Here is a 19,270-nt window from a genome sequence, read left to right as displayed (position 1 = left end):
TTCCCAGCAGCACCCACCTGTGAGGTATCCCGTCATGTGTTTGTCGAAGCTGTTGAACTGCTGTCTGTATTTCAGGCGCGAGGCCTGAGGCACGGCCCAGTCAGAGGGAGCCGTCTTAGGAGAACTACCTGCCAGGGAGGTGGTGGATGAAGAGTTGGAGCTGGAGTGGAGAGAGAGAGAGAGAGACGCAGTTGGATAGAGAGAGCGAGAAAGATGAATGGTGAGTCTTGACCCAAACAGCTACAGACCTATATCTATCCTACCCTGCCTTTCTAAGGTCTTCGAAAGCCAAGTCAACAAACAGATTACCGACCATCTCGAATCCCACCATACCTTCTCCGCTATGCAATCTGGTTTCAGAGCTGGTCATGGGTGCACCTCAGCCACGCTCAAGGTCATAAACGATATCTTAACCGCTATCGATAGGAAACAGTACTGTGCAGCCATATTCATTGACCTGGCCAAGGCTTTTGACTCTGTCAATCACCACATCCTCATCGGCAGACTCGACAGCCTTGGTTTCTCTAATGATTGCCTCGCCTGGTTCACCAACTACTTCTCTGATCGAGTTCAGTGTGTCAAATCGGAGGGTCTGTTGTCCGGACCTCTGGCAGTCTCTATGGGGGTGCCACAGGGTTCAATTCTTGGACCGACTCTCTTCTCTGTATACATCAATGATGTCGCTCTTGCTGCTGGTGAGTCTCTGATCCACCTCTACGCAGACGACACTATTCTGTATACTTCTGGCCCTTCTTTTGACACTGTGTTAACAACCCTCCAGGCGAGCTTCAATGCCATACAACTCTCCTTCCGTGGCCTCCAATTGCTCTTAAATACAAGTAAAACTAAATGCATGCTCTTCAACCGATCGCTGCCTGCACCTGCCCGCCTGTCCAACATCACTACTCTGGACGGCTCTGACTTAGAATATGTGGACAACTACAAATACCTAGGTGTCTGGTTAGACTGTAAACTCTCCTTCCAGACTCACATCAAGCATCTCCAATCCAAAGTTAAATCTAGAATCGGCTTCCTATTCCGCAACAAAGCATCCTTCACTCATGCTGCCAAACATACCCTCGTAAAACTGACCATCCTACCAATCCTCGACTTCGGTGATGTCATTTACAAAATAGCCTCCAAAACCCTACTCAATAAATTGGATGCAGTCTATCACAGTGCCATCCGTTTTGTCACCAAAGCCCCATATACTACCCACCACTGCGACCTGTACGCTCTCGTTGGCTGGCCCTCGCTTCACACTCGTCGCCAAACCCACTGGCTCCAGGTCATCTACAAGACCCTGCTAGGTAAAGTCCCCCCTTATCTCAGCTCGCTGGTCACCATAGCAACGCCCACCCGTAGCACGCGCTCCAGCAGGTATATCTCTCTGGTCACCCCCAAAACCAATTCTTCCTTTGGTCGCCTCTCCTTCCAGTTCTCTGCTGCCAATGACTGGAACGAACTACAAAAATCTCTGAAACTGGAAACACTTATCTCCCTCATTAGCTTTAAGCACCAGCTGTCAGAGCAGCTCATAGATTACTGCACCTGTACATAGCCCATCTATAATTTAGCCCAAACAACTACCTCTTTACCTACTGTATTTATTTATTTTGCTCCTTTGCACCCCATTATTTCTATCTCTACTTTGCACCTTCTTCCACTGCAAACCAACCATTCCAGTGTTTTTTTACTTGCTATATTGTATTTACTTCGCCACCATGGCCTTTTTATATTTTTATTTATTTATATATTTTGTTTGCCTTCACCTCCCTTATCTCACCTCACTTGCTCATATTGTATATAGACTTATTTTTCACTGTATTATTGACTGTATGTTTGTTTTACTCCATGTGTAACTATGTGTTGTTGTATGTGTCGAACTGCTTTGCTTTATCTTGGCCAGGTCGCAATTGTAAATGAGAACGTGTTCTCAATTTGCCTACCTGGTTAAATAAAGGTGAAATAAAATAAAAATGGTGAGAGAGAGCATATTATAGAGTTAGCTCATGTAGAAACAGTCCATTCGCATCTAAATTGGTAGAGATGTAGGTCAGATCCTATAAAGTGTGTGTGTGTCTTACCTGCTTGAGCCTAGGTCCAGCAGTGACGTAGCTTTGTTCATCCCAGGAGAGAAACCCAGAGGAGAGGCGGCGTAGGGCACAGAGAGAGGCAGGCCTTGACACACACACGCATTATAAAAGTCCTTATCGATTTCAATTGATATTTACCGTATGGTTATATTGCAAATACACCATGATATCCACTCAGTTATTGAGAATGGTGACAGGGCACTTTCTACTCTCCATTCACTTCCATACAGATTGAGAGAAAGGTGGGGTGTGGAAGGAGAAGGAGAGAGAAAGATGGAGAAAGAGAGCCTGTCCTCTTACCTGTCCCCATGTGTCCTGGTGGAAGGTGCTGTAGGATACCCATAGTGCCATTGGGGAGAGCGGGGCTGCCCAGGGACGGCAGCAGGGGCATTGTTGACGTGGCAACCAGGGGGACCATGCCTGTTGCCATTGGGACCATAGGAGTGAGGCCAGTCACAGGGGTCATGGGTGAGAGGTTAGGGGTCATGGTTGAGAGGTTAGGGGTCATGGTTGAGAAGTTAGATGTCATGGGGATGGGGGTGAGCATGGCGACGGCTCCAGGCATCGTCGACAGGTTTGGCATGGAGCCCATTCCTGGAGAGACACAGAGGAAACACACATTATTAGAAAGATAAGATGAAACATAGAAATACAAAATAGAATAGAAGTGTTAACGTACCATAGCGTGAGGAGGACATGGCGCCTGTTGAGGCAGGGGCGGGCACTGGCGGCTGCTTCATGATGATTGGTAGAGATGAGGGAAGGGGTGTGCCCTGAAGTTTGAGCTTAATGAGCTTCATAGCGATGGAGAACTCCAACCTGTCCATCTTCCCATCCTTATTCATGTCAGCCAGGGCCCTGGGGGTAGAGAGAGGGTCATGACTTCCTCAGGACAATCAAGTGTGTGTGACTGGAGAGCAGCTGCCCACAACATTCCTCCCAGCACAGAGAAGGAAGCCCGTCTGTGTGTGTGTGCTCACCATATCTCTGCCAGCACTGAGGAGGGAAGACCCGACTGCAGGAAGAACTTCCTGGCCTGCTCCCCTGGAGTGAGAACAAGAGTGAGAGAGAGAGAGTGAGCGACATTACAGTATGGAGAGATGAAAATATCGGTGTGCATGCAAGCATCGTCTTGGTACCTGAGACGAAGCCCATGGCGGGAGAGAGGGTGTCAAACTGTTTATCATGTTTGTCCCTCTCCTCTGGAGAGATCGCCCACACATTGTGGCCGCCTGGAGAAAGAGAGGAGAGATAAATCATTTCCAGATACCAATCCCAGCCCTCCGTGGGAAAAGGCCTAGAAACCTATAGGTACAAGGCGAACAGAGGTGTGTGGTAGCAACACACACACACACACACAAAGGTTGAGCAACAACTCCCAACACAGGAAACAGCTGAGGTTTCACAAGACAACCTCAAGCTAAAAGACACGCAATAAACACACACCAGGCAAAGCCTCTTAATATTACCAAATCAGAGCGACCGTATGAATAGACAGAACAAGGACGGAATTTAGACATTAAATTGTCCCCCACGATGAAACCAGGGAGGGGACTGTGGACCTGTCTCCGTCCGTTAGACACACGCGATAAATCTGACAGCACTTGCCCAATTTTGGACGAAACTTGGGTGAATGATGTGTCTTGCAATAGAGATCTGTCATTTACAAAATTACACTTATTGGCCCAAGGGGGGCGCTGCATCATTCGTGGGGGACTATATTTACTATATTTACTGTTGCCCATTTTTCTTTTCTTGTTACAGTCCCCCGCAATGAAAACGGAGGGGGACTATGAAATCGGTCTCCTTCCGTTCGTTCGTACGTTACATCTCAAACACTACAAGCCTGACTTCGACGAAAGCTGGGTGAGTGATGAGTCTTGCCATAGATATGCGGCATTTGTAAAATACACACTGGTAGGCCTAAGGGGGAGCCGTAGTAATCAACGGAAATTCCAAACATTAAAACAAGCACATCTCGTATCCCGTTTGAGTTATCGCTTCGTTATTGTTTTATTGTCCACATCATTCCTACTAACATCACTTTTAGTGTCTGTGTGTTTAAAAACCACTGATTATACGGTAATAAAGAAAGATAAACCAGTTCACTCTTATCTCGGTCTACACTGACAGGCTCGGGGACTGTCCCTGACGCAATCAATTCCAGCCCTGCACCATGGAACACAGTAGGCTCACTGTAAATGGGCTATGGTCTTACAGTACAGTACAGGCCAATTTTGTTTCAGTCTATTGATTTTGACCCAGTAGGTAGAATATGTTTGTGCAGCGTTTCCCCTATATGCATTTAGCAGCGGCGCACGGCTGCTGCTATATCGTGGCTGCCACCTCAAAATGCAAATATATAACTCTGCCATCGCTGCTGAAAAAAATGTGAAGGGAAACACTGCTGTGATGTGACGGACTTAAAACTAGATCCGTCATCTCAGTGGCGTTTTTCCCTGTTTCATCAGAGCCCAGAACCGAACAAAATGTGAGTAAAATTTTCAGTTGAAATGAATTTAAGTTACACTGAACAGGATTGAACGGGGCGTAGAGTTAGACAGGATCCATGAACAGGTCCTGAGACAGGATAATTTGTTTTTATGTAACTAGACAAGTCAGTTAAGAACAAATTCTTATTTACAATGACGGCCTACACCGGCCAAAGCCGGACGACGGTGGGCCAATTATGCGCCGGTTGTGATACAGCCTGGATTCGGGTATCTGTAGTGACGCCTCTAGCACTGAGACGCAGTGTCTTAGACCGCTGCGCCACTCGGGTGTAGTGTTTAATAGGATCTATGAACAGGGGTGTAGAGTTAGATACAACACTGCTACAGCATCAGGTACAGCAGATATAGGAGCTGGACAGAGACAGAGTCGTGCTGCAGTGAACAGCCCAGTGAGCGATACACTACACACTGCTGCTGCACCGGAGGACAAGAAAAGAGACTCAGCAGAAAAAGACAGGGAGGGGAAAAAAAACAGCTAAATGTGCCCTTGAGAGAGCAGGAGAACGTCACAGCACACACACACAGAGAAATAAAGACGTGGTCTTACCATTCATGGCTGCAGGTGGCAGAGGGGGCGGGGGGGGGGGGGGGGGGGTGGACTCCCGTTCTTCTACTCAGCCGGCTAGCTCGCAGTCATCTGCAAAACACACACATCAGTGTCTGCACACACACAAAACAAGCGAAACTTCCGCTCATTAATAATGTAGGGAGGGCAGAGCGCTGCTCACACCAACTCAGAGAGAGAGAGTGTAGCAGCTGCCCCGTTTCCCATTGGTCAGCAGGTTTCAACAGGGTTTCTCCTGTTCCTCAGTCAGGGAGTCAAACACAGAGACACCAGGTCCACGTCCCAACCCTACTGCAACACAGAGACACCAGGGCCACATCCCAACCCTACTGCAACAGAGAAACCAGGTCCACGTCCCAACCCTACTGCAACACAGAGACACCAGGGCCACGTCACAACCCTACTGCAACACAGAGACACCAGGGCCACGTCCCAACCCTACTGCAACACAGAGACACCAGGGCCACGTCCCAACCCTACTGCAACACAGAGACACCAGGACCACGTCCCAACCCTACTGCAACACAGACACCAGGGCCACGTCCCAACCCTACTGCAACACAGAGACACCAGGGCCACGTCCCAACCATACTGCAACACAGAGACACGTCCCAACCCTACTGCAACACAGAGACACCAGGGCCACGTCCCAACCCTACTGCAACACAGAGACACCAGGGCCACGTCCCAACCCTACTGCAACACAGAGACACCAGGTCCACGTCCCAACCCTACTGCAACACAGAGACACCAGGGCCACGTCCCAACCCTACTGCAACACAGAGACACCAGGGCCACGTCCCAACCCTACTGCAACACAGAGACACGTCCCAACCCTACTGCAACAGAGACACCAGGGCCACGTCCCAACCCTACTGCAACACAGAGACACCAGGGCCACGTCCCAACCCTACTGCAACACAGAGACACCAGGGCCACGTCCCAACCCTACTGCAACACAGAGACACCAGGGCCACGTCCCAACCCCACTGCAACACAGACACCAGGGCCACGTCCCAACCCTACTGCAACAGAGACACCAGGTCCACATCCCAACCCTACTGCAACACAGAGACACCAGGTCCACGTCCCAACCCTACTGCAACACAGAGACACCAGGGCCACGTCCCAACCCTACTGCAACACAGAGACACCAGGGCCACGTCCCAACCCTACTGCAACACAGAGACACCAGGGCCACGTCCCAACCCTACTGCAACAGAGACACCAGGTCCACGTCCCAACCCTACTGCAACACAGAGACACCAGGTCCATGTCCCAACCCTACTGCAACACAGAGACACCAGGGCCACGTCCCAACCCTACTGCAACACAGAGACACCAGGGCCACGTCCCAACCCTACTGCAACACAGAGACACCAGGGCCACGTCCCAACCCTACTGCAACACAGAGACACCAGGGCCACGTCCCAACCCTACTGCAACACAGAGACACCAGGGCCACGTCCCAACCCTACTGCAACACAGAGACACCAGGGCCACGTCCCAACCATACTGCATAGCTTCCTCTCGTTGTTCCCTAAACTTCCCTCAATTCCCTTTTTATCCTGCTTGCAAGCGGACACACACATCCCAGCTAGGCTACATCCCAAGCATGAGACCATAAAAGAGAAAAAACTGCAGCCAACTCATAAATACAACATTAACAACAAAAGAGCCATAATAGTGATTACACTGGTCAGCAGGAGATCATGGTAGACTGTATACATACTGATCAACCATGATGTGTGTGTGTGTGTTCTAATAATGTGGATATTCTCTTTATATTTCTTAGAAGAAACCCTTATTGTCCCCCTGAGTGACAACACCCGTCACTTGCATGCATGTCTGCATGTCTGCATGTCTGCCTGTCTGTCCCCACAGGTAAAGGGCAGGTAGAGAGGTGTATACAAACAACACAAGCACCTTCACAACCCACCGACAGTGGTCAATACTACAACACTGAGGAGAACTCACAAGGAAAAGTACCAGAAAAGTATGGAGAAAGGGACAGGGCATGTCAATGAGGCCATACAAGGAAAAGGGAGAATTCCAATGCCTATACCCTTCCTGTTCCTTTCCAGTCACATACACGGATACCAGCATTTCCTGTCCAGCCAGTCAGCTGACAGGAAGTCCCTGGCAGCTCTGAGGTTCTTCCTGTGGCGGTTACATGACTCAGCCATAAAACAGTAAAAAAATGTACTCTACGGAATCCCTTCAGGATGCTGGAGGTCCAGGATTTAGAGTTGACCTGTCCAGTCCCAAATCAACCCTTAGCCCCTAATCCTAGAACCTTCTACAGGGCCTTCAGAAAGTATTCACACCCACTGACTTCTTACAAAAATGTTTATGTTACAGCCTGAATTTAAAATGGATTAAATTGAGATTGCCACTGGCCTACACACAATACCCCATAATGTCAAAGTCGAATTATGTTTTTCCGAAATGTTCAAGTTATTTTTAAATTTAAAGCTAAAATGTGTCGAGTCAATAAGTACTCAACCACTTTGTAATGTCAAGCCTAAATAAGTTCAGGAGTAAAAATATTAAAGTTGCATGGACTGCATGGCAATAGATGATTTTTGAATGACTTCCACATCTCTGTACCCCACACATACAAGTATCTGTAAGGTCCCTCTGTCGAGCAGTGAACTTCAAACACAGATGTGAAGGGATTGGACGGGTGTACTGGTGGCACACAAGTGTGGTATTAGTGTAGGGCGAAGAGACAGAGGGAGGGATGGAGGAAGACGATAGGAGGGAGGGGGGGGGGGGGGTAGTACAGGAGAATGTGGTCAAGCAAGATGGCCTCACAATGGGGAGTGTGCTAACCATCTGCTCCTTCTTTTCCCTTCTTCCTGTGTGTATTTATCCCTCTTCTGTCCCTCCTCATATCACTTTCACTCCTGAACCCACGTGTCCCTCTCCTTCGCCCTCCCAAATGACTTAGGATTTAAGGTGGAAGCGGTTAGGGGTTGTTTCTGCCTATGTCTGTATCAGTGAGAGGTGTCCGTGTACAGAAATATAGGATGCAAATTGGTTTTAGTGAACAAACACCCAGGGATCCCTCCGGTGGAGCCTGCTGACACATACAGCAGTCTGCTCTGTCTGTACAAACACACACAAGCCCCCTGCCTGGCTGTTATTTGCATGTGTTTTGCATCGTGTGGTAAAATCAGGAGTGGGTCAAGCTGAAAAAAGGTGAACACTGAGCAGCACAAGAGTAGAGACTGGAGTCTCGACAGGTCAGACAACACCATGTTAAAAATAAATAAAGCATCAGATCAGACGATTCTACACGGACTACATCCTCGTTGAGAATGAAAGAGATAATACAGCTACGGTGTGGGAACTCTGGGCCAGTAGAGATGGCATCATCACCACACGAGTTAACCCTGTCATTATTCTCCCCTCTCTGTCCGACACAAGTGTTAATTACATTTTTTTGTTACCCGACACCCAATCAGGGCTGAGATCCAGAGAGATACCAGGAAGGAGAGAGTAGAAAAAATGCAGAGTCACTGCATATACCCATCACTGGTCTATTTCCCATCTGAGCATTAAGAGTCTTTCCCTGAAACAGAGCTCACACAGACAGACACAGCCACTAGGGATGGGCATTTGACTGATGAGTACACACATTATTTTATTTTGAGTACTCTAATAAAAATAAAAAAACTGAACAAGCCCCGCACTGGAAAATAATTTCAGCATTTATCAACATTGAGTGTACAAAACATTAAGAACACCTTCCTAATATTGAGTTGCACTCCCCTCCCCCCTTTTGCCCTCAGAACAGCCTCAATGCGTTGGGGCAAGGACTCTACAATGTGTCGAAAGCGTTCGAAAGGGATGCTGGCCCATGTTGACTCCAATGATTCCCACAGTTGTATCAAGTTGGCTGGATGTCCTTTGGGTGGAGGACCATTCTTGATACTCATGGAAAACTGTTGAGCGTGAAAAACCCAACAGCGTTGCAGTTCTTGACACAAACCAGTGCGCCTGGCACCTACTACCATGGCCCGTTCCCAAAAGGAACTTAAATCTTTTGTCTTGCCCATTCACCCTCTGAATGGCACACATACACAATCCATGTCTCAATTGTCAAAGCTTAGAAATCCTTCTTTAACCTGTCTCTTCCCCTTCATCTACACTGATTGAAGTGGATTTAACAAGTGACATCAATAAGAGATCATAGCTTTCACCTGGATTTAATCATTTTTCTCAAGGTTACAAACCAAACTCAGTTTTTCGATATACAGACATTTTATTTAGTTTATTCTGCCTGTTTGGAATTTTCATAATGGATGAACAATTCCACATTTAACACCGCATGGTGATAATTACAGCCACAACATCTGTTTGGTGAGTACGTATATATGCTTTTCTGATGAAAATATCAAACAAATGTTTTTTTGCATATTTTCAGTGTGGAACCTGTCTATATTTAGAGGGGGGTAATAGCCTAGGCCAGTGTTTCCCAAATTTTTTTATAGTCCCGTACCCCTTCAAACATTCAACCTCCAGCTGTGTACCCCCTCTAGCACCAGGGTCAGAGCACTCTCAAATGTTGTTTTTTGACATCATTGTAAGCCTGCCACACACAGACACTATATGATACATTTATTAAACATAAGATTGAGTGCGAGTTGTCGAGCTCTTACAGGACCAGAGCACAAATAATATAATACCCAATAATTTTGCTCTTTATTTAACCATCTTACATATAAAACCTTAATTGTTCATCAAAAATTGTGAATAACTCACCACAGGTTAATGAGAAGGGTATGCTTGAAAGGATGCACATAACTCTGCAGTGTTGGGTTGTATTGGAGAGAGTCTCAGTCTTAAATCATTTTCCACACACAGTCTGTGCCTGTATTTAGTTTTCATGCTAGTGAGGGCCAAGAATCCACTCTCACATAGGTACGTTGTTGTAAAGGGCATCAGTGTCTTAACAGCGTTATTTGCCAAGGCAGGATACTCTGAGCGCAGCCCAATCCAGGAATCTGGCAGTGGCTTCTGATTAAATTAAATTTCATAGAACCGCTTGTTGCAATTTCGATGAGGCTCTCTTGTTCATATATCGGTAAGTGGACTGGAGGCAGGGCATGAAAGGGATAACGAATCCAGTTGTTTATGTCACCCGTTCCAACTTCTTAATCATAGCCACAATTTTGTACCCCACATCATAGCCTCAATTTTGTACCCCACATTGAATATAGTTGCGGAGAGTCCCTGTAATCCTAGATTCAGATCATTCAGGCGAGAAAAAACATTACCCAGATAGGCCAGTCGTGTGAGAAACTCGTCAGACAAGTGGAAATTATGGTCAGAAAAGAAAACTTTAAGCTTCTCTCTCAATTTTTTAAAAACGGGTCAATACTTTGCCCCTTGATAACCAGCACACGTCTGTATGTTGTAAAAGGGTTACATGGTCGCTGCCCATATCATTGCATAGTGCAGAAAACACACGAGAGTTCAGGGGCCTTACTTTAACAAAGTTAACCATTTTCACTGTAGTGTCCAAAACATCTTTCAAGCTGTCAGGCATTCCCTTGGCAACAAGAGCCTCTCGGTGGATGCTGCAGTGTCCCCAAGTGGCGTCGGGAGCAACTGCTTGCACCCGCGTTACCACTCCACTATGTCTCTGTCATGGCTTTTGCGCCATCAGTACAGATACCAACACATCTTGACCACCAGTCAAGTCTTGACCAGTCCATTTGATGTCACAAAGCTGTCCAGTACTTTTCCTGTTGTCCTGGTTTCCAGAAGAGGATGTCTTCCTTTATTGACCCCCCATAAACGTCACGGACATATACCAGGAGCTGTGCCAGGCCCGCCATGTCTGTTGCCTCATCCAGCTGTAAGGCATAGAATTCACTGGCTTGTATGCGAAGCAGTAATTGTTTCAAAACATCTCCTGCCATGTCACTGATGCATCGTGAAACAGTGTTGTTTGATGAAGGCATTGTCTGTATATTTTTTTTTGCCTTTTCCCCCAGCATTGTCCCAGCCATATCCGTGGCAGCAGGAAGAATTAAGTCCTCCACAATAGTATGGGGCTTGCCTGTCCTAGCCACTCGGTAGCTCACCATATAAGACGCTTCTAGCCCCTTCTTATTAATGGTATCTGTTGCTTTTATACGTCTTACTACTCGAAAGTCGTTTTAATTCTCGCTCAAAAAACTGCCGTGGCTTATTTTTCAAATTGGCATGTTTTGTTTCTAAATGTCTGCACAAGAGTGAAGGTTTCATCGAGTTGTGAGAGAGTACTTTTCCACATATAACACTGTGGCTGAGGAAAGGCACTACTCCCAATATAAGAGAATCCCAAATCAATGTAGTTATCATCATATTTGCGCCTCTTCGATGGTCCAACGTCCCGGTCTGTTGTTCGGTGCTTTCCCGGGTAAGGGGGCAGTAGCTCTTCGGCTGCATCAGATTCACAACTGTCAGTGTCCATGCTAGCTGGGCTAACAACAAATGTAGAATTACTGATGCTAGCATTGGATGTGCTCGTGGAAGCAGAACAACTTGTGTCGTCGACAGGTACAGTACTGCTTGTAGTAGCAGTACTACCAGTAGAGCTGGTATGTGTCTCTATGGATCCGGGCCTTAATTTTTTTAAACCATTTTCAAGCAAATGGAATGAGCAGCAGCTACGTTTGGCTACATATGGACAGTTAGTGTAATTCCTGCGAGAGAATAACAGTTAATGTGATTGGATGTTAATTATTTGACTAGGCTACCAGTATTTGACATTGTGTTGTTATTTCGCTGAACACTAGATGGTTTAATTTTATTTTTGGCAGTGAAATGAGGCTACTCAGGCGAAGAAGAAGAAAAAGTCACCCAAATGTATAGCCCCGTTGGAAAATATAAATGGACTGCTTGAAAATCTGTATTATTTGGCGAACCCCCCGACGACATTGCACGTACCCCTGGGTGGGAATACCTGGCCTTGGCTAACCAATTTGAAATTGCACTAGCAGCTCAAAGTAGCTTAAGTGGAAAATAGACCGGATGAAAATATTCCAAAACGGCAGCTCGTTTTTTTGGAACACATACTTTCCTACTTCAATCAAACAGTCCATTTTGAATTTGTGATAAAACTGTCGTCATTTGGCAAGGAATGTAGCTTGTGTATCCCATCAGTTATATCATTTTTTTTAGGCATTTACTTCTGTAGGCCTAACGGGAGCATGTGTGCGCACTCGTGTGTGGAGGGAGCGATCACAACGCAATTGAGTGAATGAGACACAGAGGGGAAAGGGAATTTAGGGAGAAGAAGAGTGTGATGCTCAGCTTGGTTTGTTTTTTGTTGTGCCCGGGAAATGCACTTGTACAAATGGAACACTAGAGTCAAAGCAAAATAACATTGTCTTCAAGACAAAATTTAACTTGCTCGTTCTGCCAGCCACAAAGCACATTCCACCAAATAGTTCCACCAACTAAAAAAATGAGCTTTAGCATCAGTTCGAGTACTCATGCCCATCCCTAATATAGACATGCATGAGCCTTCCTGTCTGTCACAGCTCAGGAATGCAGACTGACAGTTCTGAGATGGAGAGAAAGGATGAAGGCTGAGAGAAGGAAAGAGGAGAACAGAGTTGATGTAAGATAAATATAGAGGGACAGGTGACGTGGCCTAAAGCTGATCTCACCATGGTGATATAATGAGTTCAAATGACAATAGGGGCTTTGGAAAGAATCACTGCAACATGGCCTGTACTTGAAATTAATGGTTCACCACTTCAACCACTGTGCTCTTTCACCTAACAGACACCATGGTGATGGAAGTTAATTGTATCACTACCTCTAATGAAGACAGACGGACAGACAGACAGATCCAAGTTCAACTCTCTAAACCCTGCAGTGTCCATATTGCGACATCTCCGACTGGCTTAGATTAAATGTTTACTTTTCTTTCTTTCGAAGCACGTCTCGCCCTAGCTCTACCTACATTGCTTCATCCTGGAGCCTTTGGGTGGGTTCCATCCACATGCACCAATTCTACACAGGCCAGCGCAGATTCTCGTTATAGCGTGAAACATGTTGAACACCTCTCCAGACATTGTAAAGATTTCATTATCTGTGTGGATCTACATAGAATTTATCTAATTGGACCCGCGCCACCGTCTCCCCAGCGAGCCAGAGACAAGATGGAGATCAAGTCCTCGGCTCAGAGTGAGAAGATCTAGAGAAGATTAGCTCAATTGAACTCTTCTAAACTGAATTGACTGTCTGGATTAAGGCTAATCTGGATTAGCGGATGTGGAACTACTAAAAAAAAAAAAACTATTCCTGATCACAGCTGGAAATCTGCTTGCTAGTAGGGACGGGTCTGAGTAATAGAGTACTCGAACGGACATCAAAGCTCGATATTTAACCAGAGACACCATTTTTTTTTTTTTAAATACTATAAAACTATTTGGTGGAATGTGCATTGTTGCTGCATGAACGGGAAAGTGGCATTTTTGGCAGAACAGTTGTTTCTGTGAACTGCTGTGCCTTGTGTTAAAAGGCAGATGGATTTGTTTGCTATATCTGTGTACAAAGGTAGGCTAGTGGCCATTACACCGAGAGTCACTTCCATCACCAACGATGACTGAAACAGTGCTTTTCACCAGGAAACCAACCAATACACCACCAATGTGTAGGCTAGCCCATTTCCTTGGCCAGAGTAGAACTCTGGTCTAGCTGTATAACATTCACCCACCTTGTGAGTTATTTGCTGGCCCGTGACTGTTTGGCGACACTTTTCCCACGACCAAAGGTAAATAAGTAATCGGTAGACGGTTCTGAATGAAAAGTCGTTGTTTGCGTCGCCAAGCAGTGTCCAAGAAATAATGATATTCAGTTGTTAGAGGCTACCACCCCCTTCCAAATGAAAACCAAACATGGACTCCATGCGGTGTCTCGCTTAGCGTGCACACCTGTCAGGGTTTCACTCCGGTTTGTCTAGCTAAATCAGCCTTGAAATCCTGGTATCATGCTGCCGCACAGGAAGTAGCACGAAGCGTGTGCGCGCAACATTGACATCCATGTTTGGTTTTGATTTGGAGGAGGGTGGTAGCATCTAACAAGTGGATTTAATTGTTTCCTGGGCACTGGTCGACGATGTAAAAACGCATTCCTTATCAGACCCGTCCACGAACTACGGATATACTCAGGCTTTGGAAAAGCATTACCAAACAGGCACAAGTACAGCAAATATCTTGCACGCCTCTCCAATTGCATACCCTAAGACAGAATGTTACTGTTAAATAACTGTACTTTCTGTTATTAACTGTATACATGATGGCGAGCACTGTGGGGTTATGTGTAGGCATAGTACCCACCAGGATTGATGCATGCCTCGGCAGCCATTTTGTGCCGGAGCACACGTCCCACATCGATTGTGACAGTAGAGAGAGAGATGACAATAGGGTGACCACCACTGTCCCCCGGGCCCAGGATGCAATCGGCACTTTACACAAGGATCCTTGGACCACAGCCAACCAGCCCGTGTCCTGACACAGCTCTGTTTATCCCTGTCCCTCACTAGTTCTGTTGTTGATCCCTGTTCGATGGCCCTAAAGTTATGGAAAGCAGTTTGTCTGCAGTCTGTTTGACAGTGTTAAATAATCAACCTTCAACATCTGTATACTGACACCAGGTGAGTCCGGACCATTCAGCACTACCCAAATGAATACAGGCAGGACAGTACAGGCTAACAAATATAATACTACGTCCACTATTAATGACAGCTTTAACAGGAGCCTGCCTCGGGGATGGGATTTTAGGTAAGTGTAGAATCACAACACCAAGTTTTGCTGCCAGAAAACAAAAACGATGCATAGGCATATCCTGTTTGGAATGACCTGGTATAATAATGATTGACATTGATGTGGAGAGTCCCTGAGTTCAAGTGGAGGATAGTTTAATTATGAACTAGAGTAACGTTAGCAATAAAATCTGAGCAACTTCGCAGAGTGCTACATTGTACAGTAAGTACTATTGCTATCTCGTCTAAAGTTGATACACTAACGTTACTGGTGCTTTCCCTTTACTTGTCTAAAGCGAGAGAGACACGTTTGTAACCTGTTCAACAAGTTATGTTTGAGGAATCTGAGGGAGCTAGCTAGCAACGTTAACTAACATTACTTTAGGTAAGGTCGTTTTCCTTTTACCAACTTCAAACAAGTTCGTGTGAGGGCACACTTCTAATGGCTGATATAAGTTACATATTTCAGTGTATCAAAATCCCTATGCGTAATAACATGATTAGTTAAGTAGTTAACTACATTCAATCAATATTTTATTTTACGACTAGCAGTAACTCAATGTTCAAGCAATAACATGGACTCGCTAGGAAAGCAGCAAGGCAGTTTCGGGTGACTAATGCGTTACGTCGCTTACCTCTCACAATCATCGGGCAAAAAAACAACTACTTTCTCCACTTTTCTATCCGCAGTGAAAGTCTCCCTGGCGTTATGCAGTCGTCTCGTATTGGCAAAATGATGTAATTCCGAGAAGAATGTCTAGTTTAGTCAACTGGACCTGTTGCTGACAGCTGGGTCACACGAACAACATGGCTGACAGGCGGGTGTGGGTGGACGGTGCGCGAGAACGGCTCCGTTTGACCGGGACTGGGAGGTGGAGAGACAGCGTCGGGGGCGCGCGCATGGATTTGCCCTAAACGCTGATCTAAGGTCAGTTTCAGCGGTCAGCTATTGTACGGTTAAGGCTGGTACTGCAAGAGAGTAAACTGATCCAGATCCGACCTCCCAAGCCAGCCACACACATCCACCAACCCACAAGGCTCACCCTTCAAAGTTGCTGTTATTTGATCCATTTTGAATTTCAGTGCATGGGGAACAGAGGATCAGAGCCCCATATTAGGACAGAACATTTCCAATGACGGATATAGAGCACCACAGTGGAGCTGTCACAATACCCGTAAAACCTAGCGGTCAAACAGAGAAATGGTTCCAATCGTTTTTCCACCATTCATTTTTCCCATAGGGGATTTTAGAAACACTTAAAATAAGGGCTGTGTTTCTTGTAGGCTTACCCTGTCGAGACGTTTTGATAACCATGTAATTTTTTCTAGGACAAGGTGACTTATCAATATATTCGCCTGTATTTACCCCCCAGAAATGAAATATTAATTAGATGCTAATGTGGCTATCATAAAGAACTGCACATGCCATGATGATCTGAAAGAGACTGCTGAATCGAGGCAAATGTAAGAATCGCTGGATTAACTATCTAATGTTACTCCTATTCAAAAATGCTAATTAGCATCAACGTAGACATCGCAAAACTACAAATCCAAGCTCCTGCATGTCATCTCTAACTGACACCTTTGCTAACAGATAGTGTCAATTTAAAACTTCCCCATGATAGTTCAAAGAATTGTCCATTTAAAGAAATGTAGCCAATTTATTCATTACTACATTTAGCTAACATTAGATAGTTAATCCAGAGATTCTTACCTTTGCTTCAATTCAGCAGTCTCTTCCAGATCATCATGGCATGTGCAGTACTTTAATCTAATTAGCATTTAATTTCTGGGGGGTAAATACAGGTGAATATATTGATAAAAGTCACCTTGTCCAAGAGAGATTTACACAGTTATCAAAACGTCACGCCAGGGTAAGCTGGCCTACACGAAACACAGCCCTTATTTTAACTGTTTCTAAAATCCCCTATGGGAAAAATTAATGGTGGGAAAACTATTGGAACCATTTCCCTGTTCGACCGCTAGGTATATGGGTATTATGACTCATACTGTGGTACTCTATTCCTCTTGTTGGATCAGCTAAAAAGGAGGACTAGGAAACAATTGTAAGAAAACATATTTAATATCAGTGTTTTTCCAGACTCCCATCGTGTTTTTTTCATTAAGCTGTCATGTCAAAGATTGGTAAAATAATCGTATTGAAACTTCATTGGGATTGTGAATGCACCCCAAGCACGACCGAGTCCTCGACACTGACAAACTACAAGACCCGGAATGCATTGCGAGAGGATTGCGACATATGTACAGCTGATATTTATTTACGACTTACCGTATTGTGATTTATTTACATGGCGATACCCCGATACAGAAAATATGTTCAACAAGAAACCACGAAGAAATGTTAGGCAAAGGAAAGGAGAATCGAGCGATGAAGATGAACAGAAATGGAGAGGGTGATGACGTAGGTAAAACACAAGTTACCGCTGATAGCATTAAAGCCCTCCAAGTCGTCGCAGAACAAGTCGGTCTCGAGTGGTGATGAAGACGTAGTGGAAGATAGTGGACCGTTCGCGGTTACTAGATCGCCTCACAGCAAAGAGAACAAGGATGGACGAAATATAATAAACGTGCTCAGCTTCTCTGATGATAAAGGTAGGCTTTTACTTCTTATTTTTTTATGTAAGCACCATAGACTGTCACCCAAAGACTATAAAGGTAAGTACATGCCCAAGACATTTCTAACGTCACTAACTTAACAGTACAGTGGGCTGTGCATCTAAATTCTTATATGGCTTCCCTCCTTGTGCCTTACTTTGTATTTATCTGAAAACACAGGACAGATCGCAGCAATATGTAAAATATCTTCCAGGATTTTGCTTTCACCTGCCCAAGTTTCATAGTGCAGGTAGAAGAAAGGAGATTAACAAGGAGGGGTGAATCAATTGTATTTCCTTGCCTCCTCAAAACACATTGGAAGAGAAGATAAGAGGGACTTCAGAACTAATCCTCCAATTAATTTTGAGAAGGAGACGAGGGAGGATATGAGGAATCAAGAATACATTTGAGATTCACCCCTCTCCTTAGCTATACAGTGCCTCCAGAAAGTATCCAGACCCCTTGACTTTTTCCACGTTTTGTTACGTTAGTCTTATTCTAAAATTGATTAAATTGTCGTCCCCCCCTCTCAATCTACACACAATACCCCATAAAGACAAAGCAAAAAAGGTTTAGACATTTTTGCAAGTGTAATTTTAATGTATTTTTATAAGTGCACATTTGTGGCCTGCTGGAGGTCATTTTGCAGGGCGCTGGCAGTGCACCTCCTTGCACAAAGGCGGAGGTAGCGGTCCTGCTGCTGGGTTGTTGCCCTCCTACGGCCTCCTCCACGTCTCCTGATGTACTGGCCTGTCTCCTGGTAGCGCCTCCATGCTCTGGACACTACGCTGACAGACACAGCAAACCTTTTTGCCACAGCTCGCATTGATGTGCCATCCTGGATGAACTGCACTACCTGAGCCACTTGTGTGGGTTGTAGACTCTGTCTCATGCTACCACTAGAGTGAGAGCACCGCCAGCATTCAAAAGTGACCAAAACATCAGCCAGGAAGCATAGGAACTGAGAAGTGGTCTGTGGTCACCACCTGCAGAATCACTCCTTTTTTGGGGGTGTCTTGCTAATTGCCTATAATTTCCACCTTTTGTCTATTCCATTTGCACAACAGCATGTGAAATTTATTGTCAATCAGTGTTGCTTCCTAAGTGGACAGTTTGATTTCACAGAAGTGTGATTGACTTGGAGTTACATTGTGTTGTTTAAGTGTTCCCTTTATTTTTTTGAGCAGTGTACATTTGAATAAATTAGAAGCTATGCCACCACGGAGCTTGAGTGACAACAACAATTTGAATGACTTCCCGTTCAATTGGACAAAAAATGGTTTTGTTTATCTTGGGTTAAACATTTCGAATAAACTTCACAACCTGTCTAATGGCAACATTGCACCTGTATTTAGGGCAGTTAAGGAAGACCTAGGTAGGTAGAGGGACATGCCATTATAATGATTGGGTAGAATGAATCAGATTTTAAAATGAATGTTTTCCCCAGACTGTATCCTCCCCAGGCGGTCCCATTATATATAATTAAAAGTATTTTTCGTTAACTCAATAAATACCTTTCAGTCTTTATATGGTACAGAAAAAGACCAAGGTTGACAATTAGTAAACTGCAGCTGCCATATAATTTAGGAGCCCTGGCACTACCTAATTTGCTATTTTATAACTGGGCATGTCATGCTTGCAGAATGGCTCAGAGATTAACATTGCTCTAATTGGGTCAGTAATGACTCCTGCTTCACATCTCCATACT

General features: G+C 45.3%; 1 protein-coding gene across 1 annotated transcript in view; it reads right to left on the bottom strand.

The window, feature by feature from the left end:
• LOC120060521 (intersectin-2-like) overlaps positions 1–15,769 on the bottom strand; it is a 37,775-nt gene extending 22,006 nt beyond the window's left edge. The window contains exons 1-8 of the mRNA XM_039009902.1: positions 15,582–15,769; positions 5,157–5,246; positions 3,236–3,328; positions 3,077–3,140; positions 2,776–2,954; positions 2,397–2,690; positions 2,088–2,181; positions 18–160 (exon numbers count right to left, since the gene is read on the bottom strand). Coding sequence (XP_038865830.1) covers positions 18–160; positions 2,088–2,181; positions 2,397–2,690; positions 2,776–2,954; positions 3,077–3,140; positions 3,236–3,328; positions 5,157–5,163 — 874 coding nt within the window. The 5' untranslated portion in view covers positions 5,164–5,246; positions 15,582–15,769. The remainder of the gene's footprint in view (positions 1–17; positions 161–2,087; positions 2,182–2,396; positions 2,691–2,775; positions 2,955–3,076; positions 3,141–3,235; positions 3,329–5,156; positions 5,247–15,581) is intronic.
• Positions 15,770–19,270: the final 3,501 nt, after the last annotated feature.

The sequence above is a fragment of the Salvelinus namaycush genome, chromosome 15 (assembly GCF_016432855.1).
Source record: "Salvelinus namaycush isolate Seneca chromosome 15, SaNama_1.0, whole genome shotgun sequence".
NCBI lineage: Eukaryota > Metazoa > Chordata > Actinopteri > Salmoniformes > Salmonidae > Salvelinus > Salvelinus namaycush.
Note: the sequence above shows the minus strand (reverse complement) of the source record. Positions and strands in the feature narration are given on the sequence as shown.